Raw genomic sequence first — 17,033 nt, 5'->3', positions numbered from 1 at the left:
CACACACACACACACATTCTCTATAGATGTCTGTCTGGTTCCTGGTCCAGTCTGAACCGCCAGAGAGTTGCTGCACCACTGAACAGACTCAGCTGCACATTCAGTGACCTCTCTGCTCACTCAGGGGAGGTTACTGTGACAGATGAGGTTTATGTTTTACGGATTGCAATGTCCTTTTCAATCACATGACAAATGTCTAATGTATGTAGTAATTGGCACTGCTATTGAAGTATTTGCTTTTACACAAACATGCTTTTACACAAACATGCAACACTTTTCATGCAACATAGATTTATATACAGTATATATTGTGGCATTTTCTTTAGTGCTGTATCATGTTCACCAATCTTTTTAATGATAACGTGGTGTATTTGTCTTTCTCATGTTATTTTACCCATATATCTTGTTGTTAGAGATCATATCTTTACAGAGTACATTATCACTCCCAGCCCATTAAGTCAGCCAACACACTTTAAATACTTAACATTGTTTAAATAATATGTGTGTTTGCCTCTGTCTGGGCCAGGTTTATCTGTACAGTATTTATTATCTTTGTCAGACAACAGTACAAAATGTAAAGGACATCTGCATATTTTTGTCTGGGCTAACACAAACATGCTCTCACATCAGCAGTACTACAACACTAAATTACACATATTGGACATTTTAGAATATTATTAGAATATCTTCACGCTATTCATGACCAACTTCTAGTCTTCCTAGAATGCAGACCAATACAGTGACTGAGTTGAGTGCCTGTCCAACTGTCTCCCCCCTCCAGGTGCCTTCATGTTACCGTACTTCATCATGCTGGTGTTCTGCGGCATCCCCCTCTTCTTCCTCGAGCTGTCCTTCGGTCAGTTCGCCAGCCAGGGGTGTCTGGGAGTGTGGAAGATCAGCCCTATGTTTAAAGGTTAGTGTTAATTTGGTTTGTGTGCTTTGATCAATTCATCAATTTTTGCGGACAAAATTCTTTTTTGCTCAGAAATTATGTCATAGGGCCTCTTTTTTGGTTAGGGTTAGGGTGAGTGCACTATCACTAGTATCTCCACACAGAAAGATCACATAGTTTCACCCAGCTTCAAGTGGTCACTTGAAGACAGAGTTTTTGTGTAAGGTGAGAGATGAGTTCATCATAAAAGATCCATATTAGGCAGCTTGTTGTCATGTTAGATTGCCTTTGGTGTATATGATATTATTGTATAGTGAATAATATGTGAGGTGAATCTGCATATGCTAATGTTTGTAGTCCGAGCACTGTTGACGAATCATGTTTGAGCTGGCTTTTGTTGCATGCAGGTAAACACTTCATGTGGAGAGCAAAAGAGGCGTAAAACATTGGCTGAAATCCAGTCTTAGAACCCATAGGCTAGCTTTTTATAAGCTTTTTATATTTATCTGCTTTCATTTGCAGCTATCTTTTTATAGAGATTAGTTGACATGAGTCTTTCTCATCTTATCAAGTTCCTAATCAGATTGCAGAGGAAGTCTTGGCCCAGATATCGGTTTTCCGGACATTAGCTGTGTCCCTCTTGATGGTGACCCACCATGTACAAGGCTGTTATTTGCTTCACATTCAAGTTCTAATGTTCTCCTTCTGTTCTTTCTCTCCATCCTGTCTCCGTCTGCCTTCAGGTGTGGGCTATGGCATGATGGTAGTGTCCACCTACATTGGGATCTATTACAACGTGGTCATTTGCATTGCCTTCTACTACTTTTTCCTGTCCATGACAAAATTGCTGCCATGGACCTACTGCAACAACCCCTGGAACACACCGGACTGCAGCGGGGTGGTGGGCAACAGCCAGCAACTCAATGCCAGCCTGGCTAACGCTACTACAAGCCTGGTAGCAGGGGTGTCCGAGGTTGTCAACCGCACCAAGAGGACCAGTCCCAGTGAGGAGTACTGGAAGTAAGTCCACATCGAAGGACATTACATTGATAAAATGGATTATTTATTATGAAGGTTACAATTTTTTTCAGTATTGATCCCCAAGCCTGAGATGCAGGAAAATGGTCAAAAGAGCATCCACATCATAGATTAGTAGTAGTAGATCTGTTTGATAGCACACTTTGTTTTGTTAGTTTTGCCAAGTTATGCAAGAAACCTCTTTCCACTCAGTTTTGTAGGCCTATCGTACTTGACACAGAGATCAAAATTGACTTGCACATGTAAGATAAGCTTGCATCAAACATTCATCATGTTTGCGGAAAGCATTCAAATGTTTGGACTAGATTCGACTGGGGGCACAGTGGCCTGAGTGGTTTTGGGCAGCGTCACCACCAGTGACATGCAGGAGGTTTCCCATATTACCACTGTTCTGTCTTTCTGGCAACTGTAAAGACTCTGCTTTAATGCGGCAACCACAGAGCACTTAACAAATCAGCAATTAGTGCTTTGTCATGTTTGTACGGTGAATGAGGGTTTATCCAAGTGCATCTACATGTTCATACATACAGCTGTACTGGAAAAAAGGGGTTGATGAGGTGAAATATAAATCAGTGGGATGTGGTGATCAATTATCCTCTCAGTCACATTAAACATCTGGGTGATCTGGATGAGATGGATGAACATCTGGATGGGGGAAGAGAGAAAAAATTGATATTTTCACTGTCTCTTTCTCAGTGACTATCTCTCACCTAAATCAGGAGAGTACAGAGCCACTGTATCACAAACCAATTTAATGTGAGAGAAGCACACACGTTTCTGTGGTCCTTTTTACAGCAGCCTGGCGTTGTGCGCACTGGACTTAATCAAGCTCCCCACAGTGGATCATCATGTGTAATGGCTATGCATTTCACAAACACACATCCATCTTGGTACTTTCAGCCGCCTGTAAGAATTTAATCAACTGTAGATGAAGGCTTTCATATAGTGTAGCAGCAGCTGATATTGTTCTGACTGAACCATTAATCTTCAGCTCAGTACAAACAATTTTAGATTTGCATTAAACATTTATTTATTTATCTAAATGTGTGTACTGGTTGGAGAGTGTTTTGTTCAGTATTATTTCTTAGTTTTTGCACATTTCTGTCTAGTATTTGGTTTGCTTACTGACTAATGACATACAATCTCATTGCACCTGTCCTTCCACCTTTATGCCTTGGGATGATTCAAGGTCAGGGTATAATATAATTGCACTGCTCTTATGTGACCTGTTTCTTTATCACTTTACCATCAAGCACAAGCAAATATCATATTTCTGTAAGTAACACACAGTTGAGCTTTTTGCAATGACCTTGTTTTTCTTTGGTAAAGTCCAGTACGGATTAAACAAGTGGCATTAGGAGGGATGTTTATTTGGCTAATGCTGGCCAACAGCTTATTCTCTTTTTATTTGCAGGCTTGACATAAATGTTATAACAGTTTTAGTCCATTATACATTTATACAATCATATAATAAGCTCTAATCCTGATTACAGCAAACCCCTATACCAGGCTTCAGCAACCTTTACTATCAAAAGAGATTTTTTTGGCCAAAAGAAGAAAAACAAAACTGTCTGTAGCCGCAAAACATATTTGACCCATATAATGCTAATTTATTATTGTAGATCAATCATAGCTTTAAGCCAGCAGCGTTGGTGTTGAAAGCAAACAAGTCTGCCCACACACTATTAAATTCTCTATTTTCCTTTTTTTATAGCTATATATATATATACATAGCTGGCCTTGCTAGGGAAGACTTAAGACAAAATATAGAAGAAAATGCATCCAGGTCAGGACAACACATGATGCACATTTTAGTTGACGAAATGTTGAAACATTATATTCTGTGTGTAATGGCTACACATTTTTACAATCAGAAAATGTATTATATATTCACTTCATTATGTATTAACACCTGCATTATGTAATAACCAACCAAAATTGATATCTTCATCTGTACACGTTTTATTTTTTTAACAATAACAATTAACATAAATTAAACTAAAAGATTCAATCAGACTCCTACGACCTCATTCACGCTTTTATTTCTAGCATGGTTAACTACTGCAGTGGTCTTTTGACAGGGATCCCCAAAAAGCATCAGCTTATTCAAAATGCTGCACGTTTTGTAATAGCCACCACAATGTGGTGGCAAAAAAGATTTATGACAAAGTGGCGGGAAATTTATAACATATTGGATTCAGGCTGTTAATTACAAAAATAACATTCCGTATATTTCCGTTTAATTTTGTTTCAAAGCCACAGGGAGCCACTGGAGCTAAAGAGCTGCATGAAGCTCTGGTGCAGCAGGTTGCCTACCCCTGCCCTATACAATCACTAGATGTATGACAATTAGCTACATTGTTGGGGCATGTGTTCATCCTTCTTTCTATGTTAATACTGACAATACTGTAATAATTTGAAGAGAAACATTTCTGAGGCAGGTGAGAAGATGCGTAGGTTGTGTAATCTAAAGAATGAAGATTTTAGAAGAAGGTAATTATATTAATGAAGATAATTATACTCAGTGCTGCATGCATGTAGATGCTGTCATTTAGTATAATTTCCATTTCAAATGACACACTTAAATGGTATCTGAGAGTAAACAATGTTTTTGGAATCTAAATTATTTTTGTCAATTTCTACTGGAGCAATACATGCTACCAAAAACCCAGTAACAAAGCTACAAAGTAATAATAGTACAAAGACCAACATTGCCCTGTGGGTGTTTAAAAGTCCAGTGCTGACAAGTTCACGGTTTAGAAGCCCGACATGCAGTAGTGTTGTTTGCTGAATTGTAAAAGTATGTAGTTAGACTGATGTAGATTTTTCAGTGTTTGTTTTAAAAGCTACCAGTCCCAAATTTACTCTCTCTTTCTTTCTCAGACACTATGTGTTGAACATCTCGGATGGCATTGGGAACTTTGGAGAGGTCCGTCTCCCTATCCTAGGCTGCCTGGCTGTGTCCTGGTTTGTTGTCTTCCTCTGTCTCATCAGGGGCGTTAAATCCTCTGGAAAGGTCAGCCACTCACACACGTATGCATACTCACACGTAGACACTAATAACTAATAATATTCAAACTGTTTCAGCAACATGTCTATTTACTTTTCATGACATATTTCACACACACTTGTACACAGACATCCTTAACTCTCGTCATTTTTGTTTTGTTCCAACCGTTTTTACCACATCGTCTGATTATCTGTGTGGGTGGGTGTGTGTGTGTGTGTGTGTGCAGGTGGTGTACTTCACAGCCACGTTCCCCTATGTCGTTCTGACCATCCTGTTCATCCGTGGCATCACCCTGGATGGAGCCATCAACGGCATCAAGTACTACCTGACTCCACAGTGGGAGAAGGTCCTTGATGCAAAGGTATTCACTCACACAAACAAGCAGACAGATAGATAAACTAGAATTAGAACTTTATTTGTTCCTTATTTTTACTGTGTATGTGGGTTTATGTTTGTAGGTGTGGGGAGACGCAGCGTCACAGATCTTCTACTCCCTGGGCTGTGCCTGGGGGGGTCTCATTACCATGGCTTCCTATAACAAGTTCCACAACAACTGTTTCAGGTTGGTACTCCAGAGAATTATTTTTGTTGCTGAGAGTTGGATGAGAATATCGATACCACTCCCATATCGGTGCGGTTAACGTGTAGCCACAGTCAGTATTTAGTTGTTCAATACCTACAAATACAAGTGTTAGAAGTTTTTTATGCAGAGTAATGTGCTGAACTAGTCAGACTCATAATCCCCCATAAAAAAACGTGTCATTTTTACGCTTCAGTTTTTGTATGGATTAAACAAACAAAAAGTGTTACTTAGTGACCTTTAGAGATGCTGGTAGGTGGACTTTTTACTTTTTACCCAAGCTAGCTGTTTCCCCCTGCTTCCAGTATTTTTGCTAATTTAAGCTAACAGGCTGCTAGCTTTACAAGACAAGTTGCCTCAGGTTGTGGCAACTCCTCTATGAGTCAGGGCTTGAGAGTGATGGAGAAAGTGAGAGGAGGAGGGTAAAATAGTCAGGAGCCAACTTCAAGGCTACAGGTCTAAAAAGAGAAGAGGGAGAAGGTGAGATAAGGTAGGACAGGAGGAGGGACAGAGATAATGTTTTTTTAGACTCATGTTAAGAGGCTGGTTGCACTGTGCTTGAACGTCAGGGGATCGAGCGAGAAGCCAGGAGAAGGTTAAGATGGAGGAGAGGGGACAGAGGAGATAAAGAGAGGGAAAGATGTCATTTACTCTCCTGAGCTTGTCCACACATGCTGACAGAGTGAGGGCGTCAGGGGGGTGGGTGGGAGTGGAGGGGGCGAGGAGGAAGGCTGAAGATATAATTTGTTCCTCTGCCAGGAGTTTGAGGTTGTGCTATCTACGCACACAGCTGCACGGCGGCCTAATCAGCTTGTGTTCTGCAGCGCCGTCCCTGTGGAGCCGCTCTCTGCACTCCTGTAACACCACCAATTGGTGCACATGCAGAAGTGCAGCAGCGAGTGTAGGACGGAGCAGGGGTCTGATTGGTGGCTTGTGGGGAGCTGAGAAAGGAACTGGCATCAAAGTCATCAAAGACATCCTCTGTGATAACTCTTAACAGGAAATGTGAGGAGACAAGGCACTGGGCAACCACCCAATTCCCTTGTTAAGTCTGAACAAAGTCAAAGTCCAAGTCTGAGTCAGGGAGAGTAAAGATGAAACTGGTGCTTCTTCAAACAAGTACAAGTAAATTTCTGTTTCTGAGAGCACAAACCGTAGCTATATTGGTATTTGGAAACCAATTTTTGCAATTTTCCCTGTCCTAGAGATAAAACTCTTATACTTAAAAACATTAAAGGAAGATCTTGTGGATTTACAAGGTGCTGTTTGATGTAGTCAAGTTTGCAGATTGCTAAACTAATACCAAAAGTACTGATACTATCAATACTGATACTATGTCTAAGTCACATCGTTGGGACATCAACACTCTTCTTACAGTAGTCCCTGTACTGTAATCCTGCATGGGATTGACTAATAAGCTCGCTTAATGTTTGGTAAATCATTTGCTGATTATGAAAAAAACCTTTTTATAATGCATTCACCTCATAGATTACAGGACATTAGTCTGTACTGGTGTTAATATCAGTGATTATAACCTGGATCAGAACCAAATCTCACCCACTTGTTGGATGATGGGGAAAGGGGAATAGAGGGAGTGGTCCTAACTGGGGAGATAGGAGAGGAATGTTTTTTTTATTAACCTTTTTGTAAAATCAGTGAAGAATGAATCACATAGCAGAACAGCTCATCCTTTCATTTATATAATTCTAGTTGAAAAGTATGTTTTCTGTAGTCCTATGCCCTCTGTGCAAAATGACAATATAACTATATGATGACAATGTTGCTGGGTACACTGGTTTCAAATTGTAAATGTATCCCATTTTCTTTTCCAGCAGTTTAATTAATGTCCAACAATTTTTTTCCTACCTACAGAGACAGCATCATCATCAGTATAACCAACTGTGCGACCAGCGTGTATGCCGGCTTTGTCATTTTCTCCATCCTGGGCTTCATGGCACACAACCTGAACGTCCCTGTGTCAGAGGTGGCGGACCACGGCCCGGGCCTGGCCTTCGTGGCCTACCCAGAAGCCCTCACTCTGCTCCCCATCTCACCACTCTGGTCGCTGCTCTTCTTCTTCATGCTCATCCTTCTGGGACTGGGGACTCAGGTGAGGTTGTGTGGTGCAGTGGTGTTGTGCAGCTCCATGTTGATGCTGTAAATGGGACCTCAATCAATAGACCTGATTTAGATCTGCAGATCTGTTTATGGGTACTAGTTATCACTGGCTCAAGGAGCCTGTTTTTAATATTCCCAGCTCTCACACAGGCCAAAGTGTGTCAAGTGTTATGCCATATTTTTCCAATATTGGCCTGTTTAATATTTTGTCCTATTCAGATCAGCAACAAAACCATTCATGGTTACCCAGATGTTTGACATAGACTGTGTTTCAGCTGAGATGATGAATATTAATATACATTTGTTATTCATACATGTTGAACAGGAACTTTTCCTTTGAAAATTTCAGTCTTTCTACAATGTTATTTAGCCTCTGCTCATTATCCCTCAGCAATGGTTTTGTATAATGTTAACATATAAAACCCATCTCCAGTCATCTGTAACGAGACTGTGGAACCCCTGTTCTCGTCATGTAAGAAGAAATTTGAGCAACAACTGTCCAATCTCATCTCTCATCATTTAATTGAATCCATAGACCTTTCGTCCCTGTTCTTACAGTTCTGTTTGCTGGAGACCCTCGTGACGGCCATCGTCGATGAAATTGGTACAGACTGGATCATCAGGAACAAGACCGTAGTCACGCTGTCAGTGGCCGTAGCTGGATTCTTACTGGGCGTGCCACTAACGACACAGGTAAGCCCCAAACACTCTGAGGTCTTTGAATGCAACTTGCTTTCTTTCATCGAGATGCAGTTTTGGCTCACTCTCTGTTTTCTGTGTGCAGGCAGGAATCTATTGGTTGCTACTGATGGACAACTATGCAGCTAGTTTCTCCTTGGTCATTATCTCCTGCATAATGTGCATCTGCGTCATGTATGTCTATGGTAAGGAGGGAAATACGACTGAATGCCCTGATGTGGGAAGTATATTGCTCTCATGTGAATTTATGACAAGAACCTCAAGAGAAAAACCTCTGCTGGGACACTTTATTGACATATTGACTATTAGGTTTGCAATTTTGGGTTTATTTCTGGTTTGGTGGTCTGTTATCTCTGTAGACGACTGGACATAATGACTTTCTGTACAGCTGTTTCAAAGTCTTGAAGCAGACATCAGTGGTAAATGACAGTTTGTCTGAATCAAATAAGAGCGAAATAAAGGATGTAGACAGTTGTTTAAGAGAGGAAAGTTCAGTAAACAAGGACAGAACTCTAACATACCTTGTCGCGTACTTCTGTGTTACAATTACAGCAAACTCACCCACATTGCACTGTACAAGAGGCAGAGATACTGATCTTTCTCCACCAATGACAGGCTCACTATGCCAGCACACAGTGCTGCCTCAGGACATGTTTTCAGTATGTGCTGCGAGACTATGAAAACCATTCCTCCTTTTACTTTCCCTTTCCTTTTTTGCACCCGCTGCACATCCATACACCTACAGTGGAGCATTAAGATAGTTATGGTCCCCTAGGCTACACTTTTTGACACTGCTGGAAACACGACACAGCACAGGGAGAACAGACAAAAACACACATACATAAACGTACAACAGATACATACATAACAATTGCCTGAGATAAAACCGCAGTGTCTTTGTGTACACACATACACGGTACAGACATAGGATTCATATTAAAATGAATTAGCGTTACTGAGTATATGCTAGGAGGCAATACTGATATAATAGTAATATAATAATTGGCATTTTCTACCTTGTTGTAACAAGCTATGTGGCAGTTTTTCTCAGCCCAGTCTTAGTCTAGACTTCATCAGCACAAGTTAGCAACAAACCCACAGTCTGATATCAGCAATGAGAAGGCCAGAGTGTTGCCCTAAAACACTACCTAAAATAAAACTCAATGTATGTCTCAAATGGCAAATCCTGAGGACCCCCTGTGAGGACTGAAGTGAGAATCTTCCCTCTCACTGTCAGGCAGCCAGACATCTCCCACACCCGCACGAGTCTCAGGATCAGCACTGTGGCAGGGTGCTACAGAGCAAAGGCTGGTCTACTGATGGTCTTCAGCCTTTATCATAATTGAGCATGGAGTCATTTTACACTGGTGAAGTTCTTAGCTCAGCCTGCAGCCAGATACAGTCACACTAACCTGAGCCCGTGGTGGAAAATGAACAGGCAGTGGAGTTAAGTGTGCTGATATTATCTTACAACTTACAGTAATTTAAAGTCAACTCCCTTTTTTCAGTTTCCACAAATCTGTCCAACAAATTGTATTTAATTTTGCATTAGCACCTTTGAAATTCCTTTGATTTATTATTATTGTGGTCTGAAAGCAGTCTGAAGGGCAGTTTTATTAAAGTCATAGTCTAACCTTTCTCCCTGCGAGTGCTGCTGATAAATCAAGTACCATGGATTTGGGTCATGGTACTAACAGAGGAGTTCTGCCCATAACATCAGGGTTCCTAAACTTTTTCTTGTGAAGTACCTCCACAATAGATGCACTATATACCACAGACCTCCAATTTGAGATAATTTTGTCTTAGTATTTTTTATAGGTTTGAAGATCATAGTCAATCTATGAAAAAAAACAATTAGGATCACCATAAATTACAATGAATTAAAACAGCCAACCCTACTTTTTCCCTTTGTGATAAATGTTAAAATATCCTATTCCGCCTTTTGCTGAGGACCCCCTACAGCCAACTCAATGACTCCAGTTTGTCCCTGGATGCCAGTTGAAAAACCACTGGACTATGTCACCAATTTTAGTAGAAAAAGAAAAGAAAAGATAAAATAAACCAAAGTCACAAAATCACTCTTGGAATCACAGACAGATGGCTTTTTCATACCAGTCCAAATAAAGTGAGGGTGTTGTTCAGCTGAAGATAAAGGAGCTAGAGAGAGACCATGCCCTCAATTTTATAACTTTTATGCGTGTGTTGTATTTTATTGTTCAAATGTAATCTTACTGGATACCTTTTCTTCTTATCACAGGTCACAGGAACTACTTTAGAGACGTTGAGATGATGCTGGGCTTCCCTCCTCCTCTCTTCTTCAAAGTCTGCTGGAGATTCATCTCCCCTGTCATTATCTCCGTAAGTGAACACACACGCATGCAAACTCAGCTGCTGATGAGGGACCGCAGTCGGAGTGACTCAAAGTGCAATCAAAACTTAATTCATAGCAGTCTCATTAACCTCCCTGTCTCCTGGAACATGAACGTGTGTGGAAATTAGCTTGTAGCAGGAAACAAACCGCACGTTGACGTAGCGACCTGAAGGATGTGGAGTGTTAGTTTCTAAACTTTCCTGACATATTGTTAGGGACCTGACCTACATTTGAGTGGCCATTGACACTAATCTGTTTGGCTACTGTTGGCTTTGTTTCCAATGTAAACCTCTAAAAGCAAATCTTTCTGACTGGGAAATGGACACATGCAGCTGCTATCAATGGTAATTCCCAAGCAGGCGGCAGTATTAGTCCACTAAGCCGCTGGGCCAACCAAGAAATTCATTGTTGTGGATTACTGGACAGATTTCAGGCACTTTTGTTCTCTCTTTCATTTCACTACACAGATTAATGCCCTGCTCTCCAGGGCCTTTGCTAGAACTGTGACTAAACTCACTGCTGTTGGGAACAGTCATGATTTATAACCATAATTATATGCAAGTTTTAAGTAAAAACAAATGTCTGTTGTGCTGCAGTCTACAGTGATTTCACCTGTGCCGAGTTGTGTGTGATTCTGAAAACTGAAGGACAGGAAGTAATGTTTTTTACTTTGACTGTAGGTAGCAACAGCAGCCATTTGTTTGGAACAACTGTAACCAGGATGGTGTGTTATTGTGAAACTGATTTTGCTGCTCTTAATGATAAAAGCCTGTACTTACCCATCCTCTCTTCTGTCTGTAGTTCATCCTGATCTTCACAGTGATCCAGTACAAGCCCATCACCTACAATGACTATGTGTATCCCGGCTGGTCTCTGGCTATTGGCTTCTCCATGGCTCTGTCTTCAGTGGTCTGCATACCTGTCTATGCCCTCTACAAGATCTCAAGGTCCCCAGGAGCCACCTTCAGAGAGGTACAGCACCCTCTACAGCTGTTTCTCCTAATAGAGTGAGACTCCATGGCATCTCCGCTTTGAAAATGTGGAACGTTTAGGATGCCAACCTATTATTACGCCACACTATACCACAGCAACAACAAACTGACATGTCATTCATTAATTTAACAAATCTGTATATTTTTTGTGATCATATGTATATGTCCTGAATTGAAAAATCCCTGCTTCTTGCATTGCTTGGTAAAATGTAGTCTCACTAAACACAGATCAGCTGCTAGTAGGAAAGGATCTTACATGTATGGCTGGGCTTAGCTAGGAAACAGGAGTTTCAAATTCCTGAATTTTAAAGGACCAGTGTGTAGGATTCAATGGCATCTGGCAGTGAAGTTAATAAGTAAAGAATAAAGATAAGTGTCTAATATGAAAGCACCAGAAGCATTTTCATTCAAACTGAAAAACTAAACAGCTGCTTTATTTCCAACATCTTGTTCCTCTGCTGGGATATTATACAAACCATTGGTGTAACTGATTAAATCTAGCTTAGTATTAGAAGAAACAAAGGTTTTTTTTTTACTTGCTTGAGATTCATTTTTTGCAGTCCGGATGTACGAGGGGGTCAGTCTCCCTCCATACTGAGGCTGCTCTGAATGACGTGTCCCTCCTTTCTTTTTCTTCGTCAGCGGTTGAAGTTCGCTTGCCGAGCACATCCAAAGTGGGGCCCTGCCCTGCAGGAGCACCGGACAGGCCGCTACGCCCCCATGGCCTCCGAAGACACTGTGGAGGCTCGGCCCCTTAAGGAGAAGGAGGAGCTGAAGGAAGAGCTGAAGGCGGAGGAGAAGGAGAAGGAGAAGGAGACGGAGAGGAAGGATGAGATCAGCCTCACCATCCAGGGAAGCAACGGCTCCACCAACACACACAACAACCCCAACCCCAGCGCATAGACGGCACCCTGCCCTGTCAGTGCAAGTGGGCGCGGGCCCCTGTGCTCCACCGTCTCTTCCTTCTCTTCCTCCCTTCTCCTCCCTTCTCCTCCATCCTCACCCCACTTTCCCACAGTCCTCTGTGGGGGAGATCCCATTCACTGGAGACCTTTACATATTGTAAGGGCTTATTATATCTATCCTAACCTCTTCTGTCTTATCTGTGTGTTGTCTCTAGATAAAGGAATGAAAAAAAAAAATGAAAGGAAGAAAAAATTGGGTCATCATCCAAAAGATTTGTGTGTATGTTATTGTGTGTGCGTGGGTGGGTTGTTAATTTGTTACACATAATTTAATAATGCAGTTTGTTTTTCCTTTCCTTTTTTTGTAAAACTTGTATATGTCATCTTCATATGCAGTTAGAGGTGCAGTAGATTGTGAAGCTGCATGAGTTTGTTTGGTGCATGCAGCAACATAGAGACACACACTGTTCTCCTTTATTCTGTTAGCTGGGTCTGTTTGGTATCGGTGATTTTCTAGCAGCAGTGATTTGACAGCTGGGGACTTGTTGTGATGCACAGTGGTGCTGTAACAAAGAGGAGCAGGGTGAACTGTGCCTGTACTGGCCATTTGCGGTTTGATGATGCTGAAAGATGGAAATAGGCTCAATTCTACGGCCAGAAAAAGAGGCAGATACTCTCATTCACACTCATACACTCACACTATTGTACATTTTACAGCACACAGTGACCTCAACCGTAGTTGATCTCAGCTTAAGACTAAGCCTGTTGTTTTTTTATGCTGCTTCTTCTTTAAAAATACTCTACAAGAGCACAAATATTTAACAAACACCCGAGATGGCGACTGACACTTAGGGCTGATTTTCTGTGGAAATTTCCTCTATTTGTAACTTTTTTTCAACTAAAGCTGCTTAAACTGAGCAGAGAAATATCAGTGAACCGTACTGTACTCTCTGCCTCCGCATTCACACACATTTTCACACACACACACACACACACGCACACACAAAGCATTAGTTTCCAGTTTTTTTGACAGAAGAGATCCCAGTGCCCATTTCTCAGGGTCCAAGCGAAGGTAAACTTTGTGGTTCATTGCTGTTCCTTGCCTGTGGAAACCTTGTCTCGACTATAGGGACTGAAACCACCGAACTTTTCCCGCTGTCGAAAAAACACCTACACATACACACAAAGCAGGTGGATGCAGCTCTGTATATAGAAGTGCCATCTCTTCTCAAGTCTTCCAGGCATTCTTTTTGAGTGAAATGCATCTTGGGATGTGGTCTATGAAGGAGGATCCGGGCTAGAGGAGGTAGCGAGTGGAGGGATCATAGGTGTGTCGTAGTCTGTGTCTCCCGTGGGCTGTAGCAATCTGCCCCGTTAAGGCATGTTACCAAAAACATTACCTGAGTTACCTGAGTCCTGCACATGTTTTTGGTAACATATATACTGTATAACTCAGAGAGACTGTTGTGGTGTCTCTTACAGTCAGTGGAACCTTTAATGTATTTACAGGCATTTCTTTTAAAGCTCTGAGCCAAGCTGTGACTGGAAAGACAGAGAGTAGAGACATGCGGCTTGTTTCTATAAGAATACAGAATAAAAATCAATTTAAAGAAATTATGTAGTTTTAAATGTAGCTATATAGTATTGTTCTCTCAGTAGAATTCTCCTTTTTACCTCTCATTATTGTAAAGTAACTTACCGTAGTAAATAATTTTAAAGACAGCATATGTTTATTTTGTACAAAAATAAAAAAAACTACAGAATCATAATTAACCATGTTTACTATTCCTCGTCTGTGAATTGATTTGTTGCTGTTTTGTTGGAGGGTGTGATAGGACAGAGAGGGGTCTCTTTAGCATGCAGGGTTAGGTGTCTGACTGGAAAGCATCCAGGGTAACTTCTTAGTAGTGTGATGGCAAAGGGTTAATGGCAGTCTAAATACAGAACAAATACATAAAGAGTTTATTTTTTTGTCATCTAGACATCTTCATGGGAAGATCACATGTTCCTGTTTTTTCATCCTAAGATGCTTTTTTTGGACGCCGGCTCAGGTGGTAGTGAGATGCTTTTAGCTTCATGGACAGGGAGGATGTTTGGGATTTGCGACAGGTCTGGCTGTAACGCTACTTCAAGTTGCAGATTTCAGTTTTTCTTTCCGTGTGAGCTGTCAAATCATCAATAAAATCAAAGACGTTAGGGGAACAAGAGGGCTATGATACCAGTACGAGCATGGAACAGATTCACATGATACAAAATGATACACAGTTTACCATTTATGTGTAGAGAGACTTAAAAGAGTAGTTTTAAAATTTGGGGGAAAACATTTTTATTTGCTTTCTTGCTGAAAGTTAACTGAAAAGATTGATACCACTCACACTTGTCTGTATGGTACAGCACTTGACTAGCTTAGCTTAGCGTAAAGACCTGCTTTGTCCAAAATCTACCTACCAATGAACGCACAAAAACACCTGCTGGTTGCCTGGCAACTGGTCCCGACCAAGATATACAGTAGATTTCCTCTGTTTCCAGTCTTTATGGTGGCCCCAGCTCTATATTTTATGTACACACATAAGAGTGGTATTAATCTTAACTCTCGGCAAGAAAGCAAATGAGCCTATATCCCAAACATTTTGAACTACTCTTTTAATAACTTTAAAATGTCTATGCGAATCAGGCTTTTTAACAGTTTTTAGAGACATTGAAGCTTCAGACTAAATCTGTACCGTCTTTTTGGCCAGCACCACTATTCCCCACAATCGTATCAGGATACTGACTTTGACATGACGGTGCAGTTGCTCCACCAAATTCACAAGGTGGGTTGATGCTGACACTCAGGGTAGTAAAGGCACATTTACAGATGAGTAACTGTGAACTAAATACAAAAAAGCCCAACAGACACAAGACTTTCTGTGGCTGAAAATGTTAAATGTCAAGAAAGCAACAATGGGAGGGGTCGACGCTAAGCACAGAAGCTGAAATATAGTCAAAATAAGTAAGCACAGTGAGCGTAGTAGTAGTAGTACAGTTTACTTTTAATTAAATTACTGCAAAACCAGGTGCTCTATGAAACAATACATTATTACCATCTACTAAATACTCTAAATATATAAGTAATTCCGGTCTGAGGAAGGTTACACTCTCTAAATGAGGTTTCATTTGCTGAAAATGGTGAATATGAACTTATTATTGTCAGTGTATATTGGGACAGCTTGTAGCTCAGATCGTTTCCTGTTTGTGATTGCCTGTCTTGTGCGTTCATGCTGTAGTAAGCTTAGCAGCCATGTTACCATGCTATCTCTCTATATATCCCAGCCCTCACCATCTCGGCTGGCCCCACAACTCTTCCTCCCTTTGTACAGTAATGTAAAAAAATATATAATCGGACTGTGTGTATGTGTGTGTTTATCTTTGCTTTTATTTTAGGGGTGGGTTAAGTGTGTTTTTGCGGGTCGAGGGAGGGCGGGTATTGTTTCAATTTGTTTTTGATTTGTCATTTTTTCTTGTAGTGTAATGTAGACGATGTCAGGTGTACTGTGTACTCTGTGTGTAGTGGATTAGCTCGTACTGCTGAGCCTGCATGTAGAGCAGGCGTAGTGTCAGTATTGATGTCAATGTACCTCTAATCTATCAGAACTAGCCATGTCCTATTCTGCTAATAATACACAGTCTATCTTTTAAGAAAGAAAAACATTTTGTACTAAAAGAAGAGAAAGAAAACTACATATTTTATCTTCAGATTTTAATCATTGTTTACCCATGTTCAATGACTCTACTTTTTTGTTTGTTTGTTTTTGATGTTGTATTCATAGAAACATTAAGATAAAGCCAGCTAATATTAAAAGCATTTCCAAACAAAAACTTTGGATCGAAACTTGAACTACAGAAGAGTGGATAGTTTGTGGTGTGGATGGCGGCTGCAGCTACATGACGATGCTTTTTTTTTTTAAAAAAAACAGTATCGCGTGAACTTGAAGCTATATTTTACACAGTTCAGTGCCAACAGTCGTACATCGCTGTTTACCTTTAATATTCTGTGGCCCTTAATCCAAGCAGTTTGGCTTTTTTCTGTCTAGTTTTTACGATTGTTAAAAAAAATTAGCAAAATCAAAACACCAAAATTACTCTTCAACCAAGATTGAATTAGCATCAGGACCCATTAACTCACATTTTCATTCTTGTGCAGCTCTGATGCATAATACCAGAACAGAATACTGTTTTATGTGGGCATTTTAGGCAATTATATGATATATATGTATCAGGCAAGGGTCAAGTTACTATGATATTTTGATTTATTTATCTTGTTAGTAAAGCAAAACTTCAAATATTTGGCTACCAAAAGACAAAAGACATATTTGGTCCTCCAGCAAAGCTAGAAAAACACACAATTGACAACAGTTAATAACTGACCCATGTCTTCAAATACTAATA

At 40.6% G+C, this 17,033-nt stretch overlaps 1 protein-coding gene across 1 annotated transcript in view; it reads left to right on the top strand.

The window, feature by feature from the left end:
* The window catches only part of slc6a9 (solute carrier family 6 member 9), a 58,490-nt gene extending 42,455 nt beyond the window's left edge, over positions 1-16,035 (top strand). Inside the window, exons 3-13 of the mRNA XM_035671548.1 lie at positions 782-913; positions 1,636-1,912; positions 4,814-4,946; positions 5,167-5,301; positions 5,399-5,502; positions 7,393-7,630; positions 8,197-8,331; positions 8,423-8,522; positions 10,595-10,695; positions 11,510-11,680; positions 12,343-16,035. Of these exons, the coding sequence (XP_035527441.1) occupies positions 782-913; positions 1,636-1,912; positions 4,814-4,946; positions 5,167-5,301; positions 5,399-5,502; positions 7,393-7,630; positions 8,197-8,331; positions 8,423-8,522; positions 10,595-10,695; positions 11,510-11,680; positions 12,343-12,603 (1,787 nt within the window). The 3' untranslated portion in view covers positions 12,604-16,035. The remainder of the gene's footprint in view (positions 1-781; positions 914-1,635; positions 1,913-4,813; positions 4,947-5,166; positions 5,302-5,398; positions 5,503-7,392; positions 7,631-8,196; positions 8,332-8,422; positions 8,523-10,594; positions 10,696-11,509; positions 11,681-12,342) is intronic.
* Positions 16,036-17,033: the final 998 nt, after the last annotated feature.

Source organism: Morone saxatilis, unplaced genomic scaffold (genome assembly GCF_004916995.1).
Source record: "Morone saxatilis isolate NCDOM2014 unplaced genomic scaffold, NCSU_SB_2.0 Contig23, whole genome shotgun sequence".
NCBI classification, from domain to species: Eukaryota; Metazoa; Chordata; class Actinopteri; family Moronidae; genus Morone; species Morone saxatilis.
The sequence above is the reverse complement of the archived record's forward strand: the minus strand, read 5'-3'. Positions and strand labels throughout refer to the sequence as shown.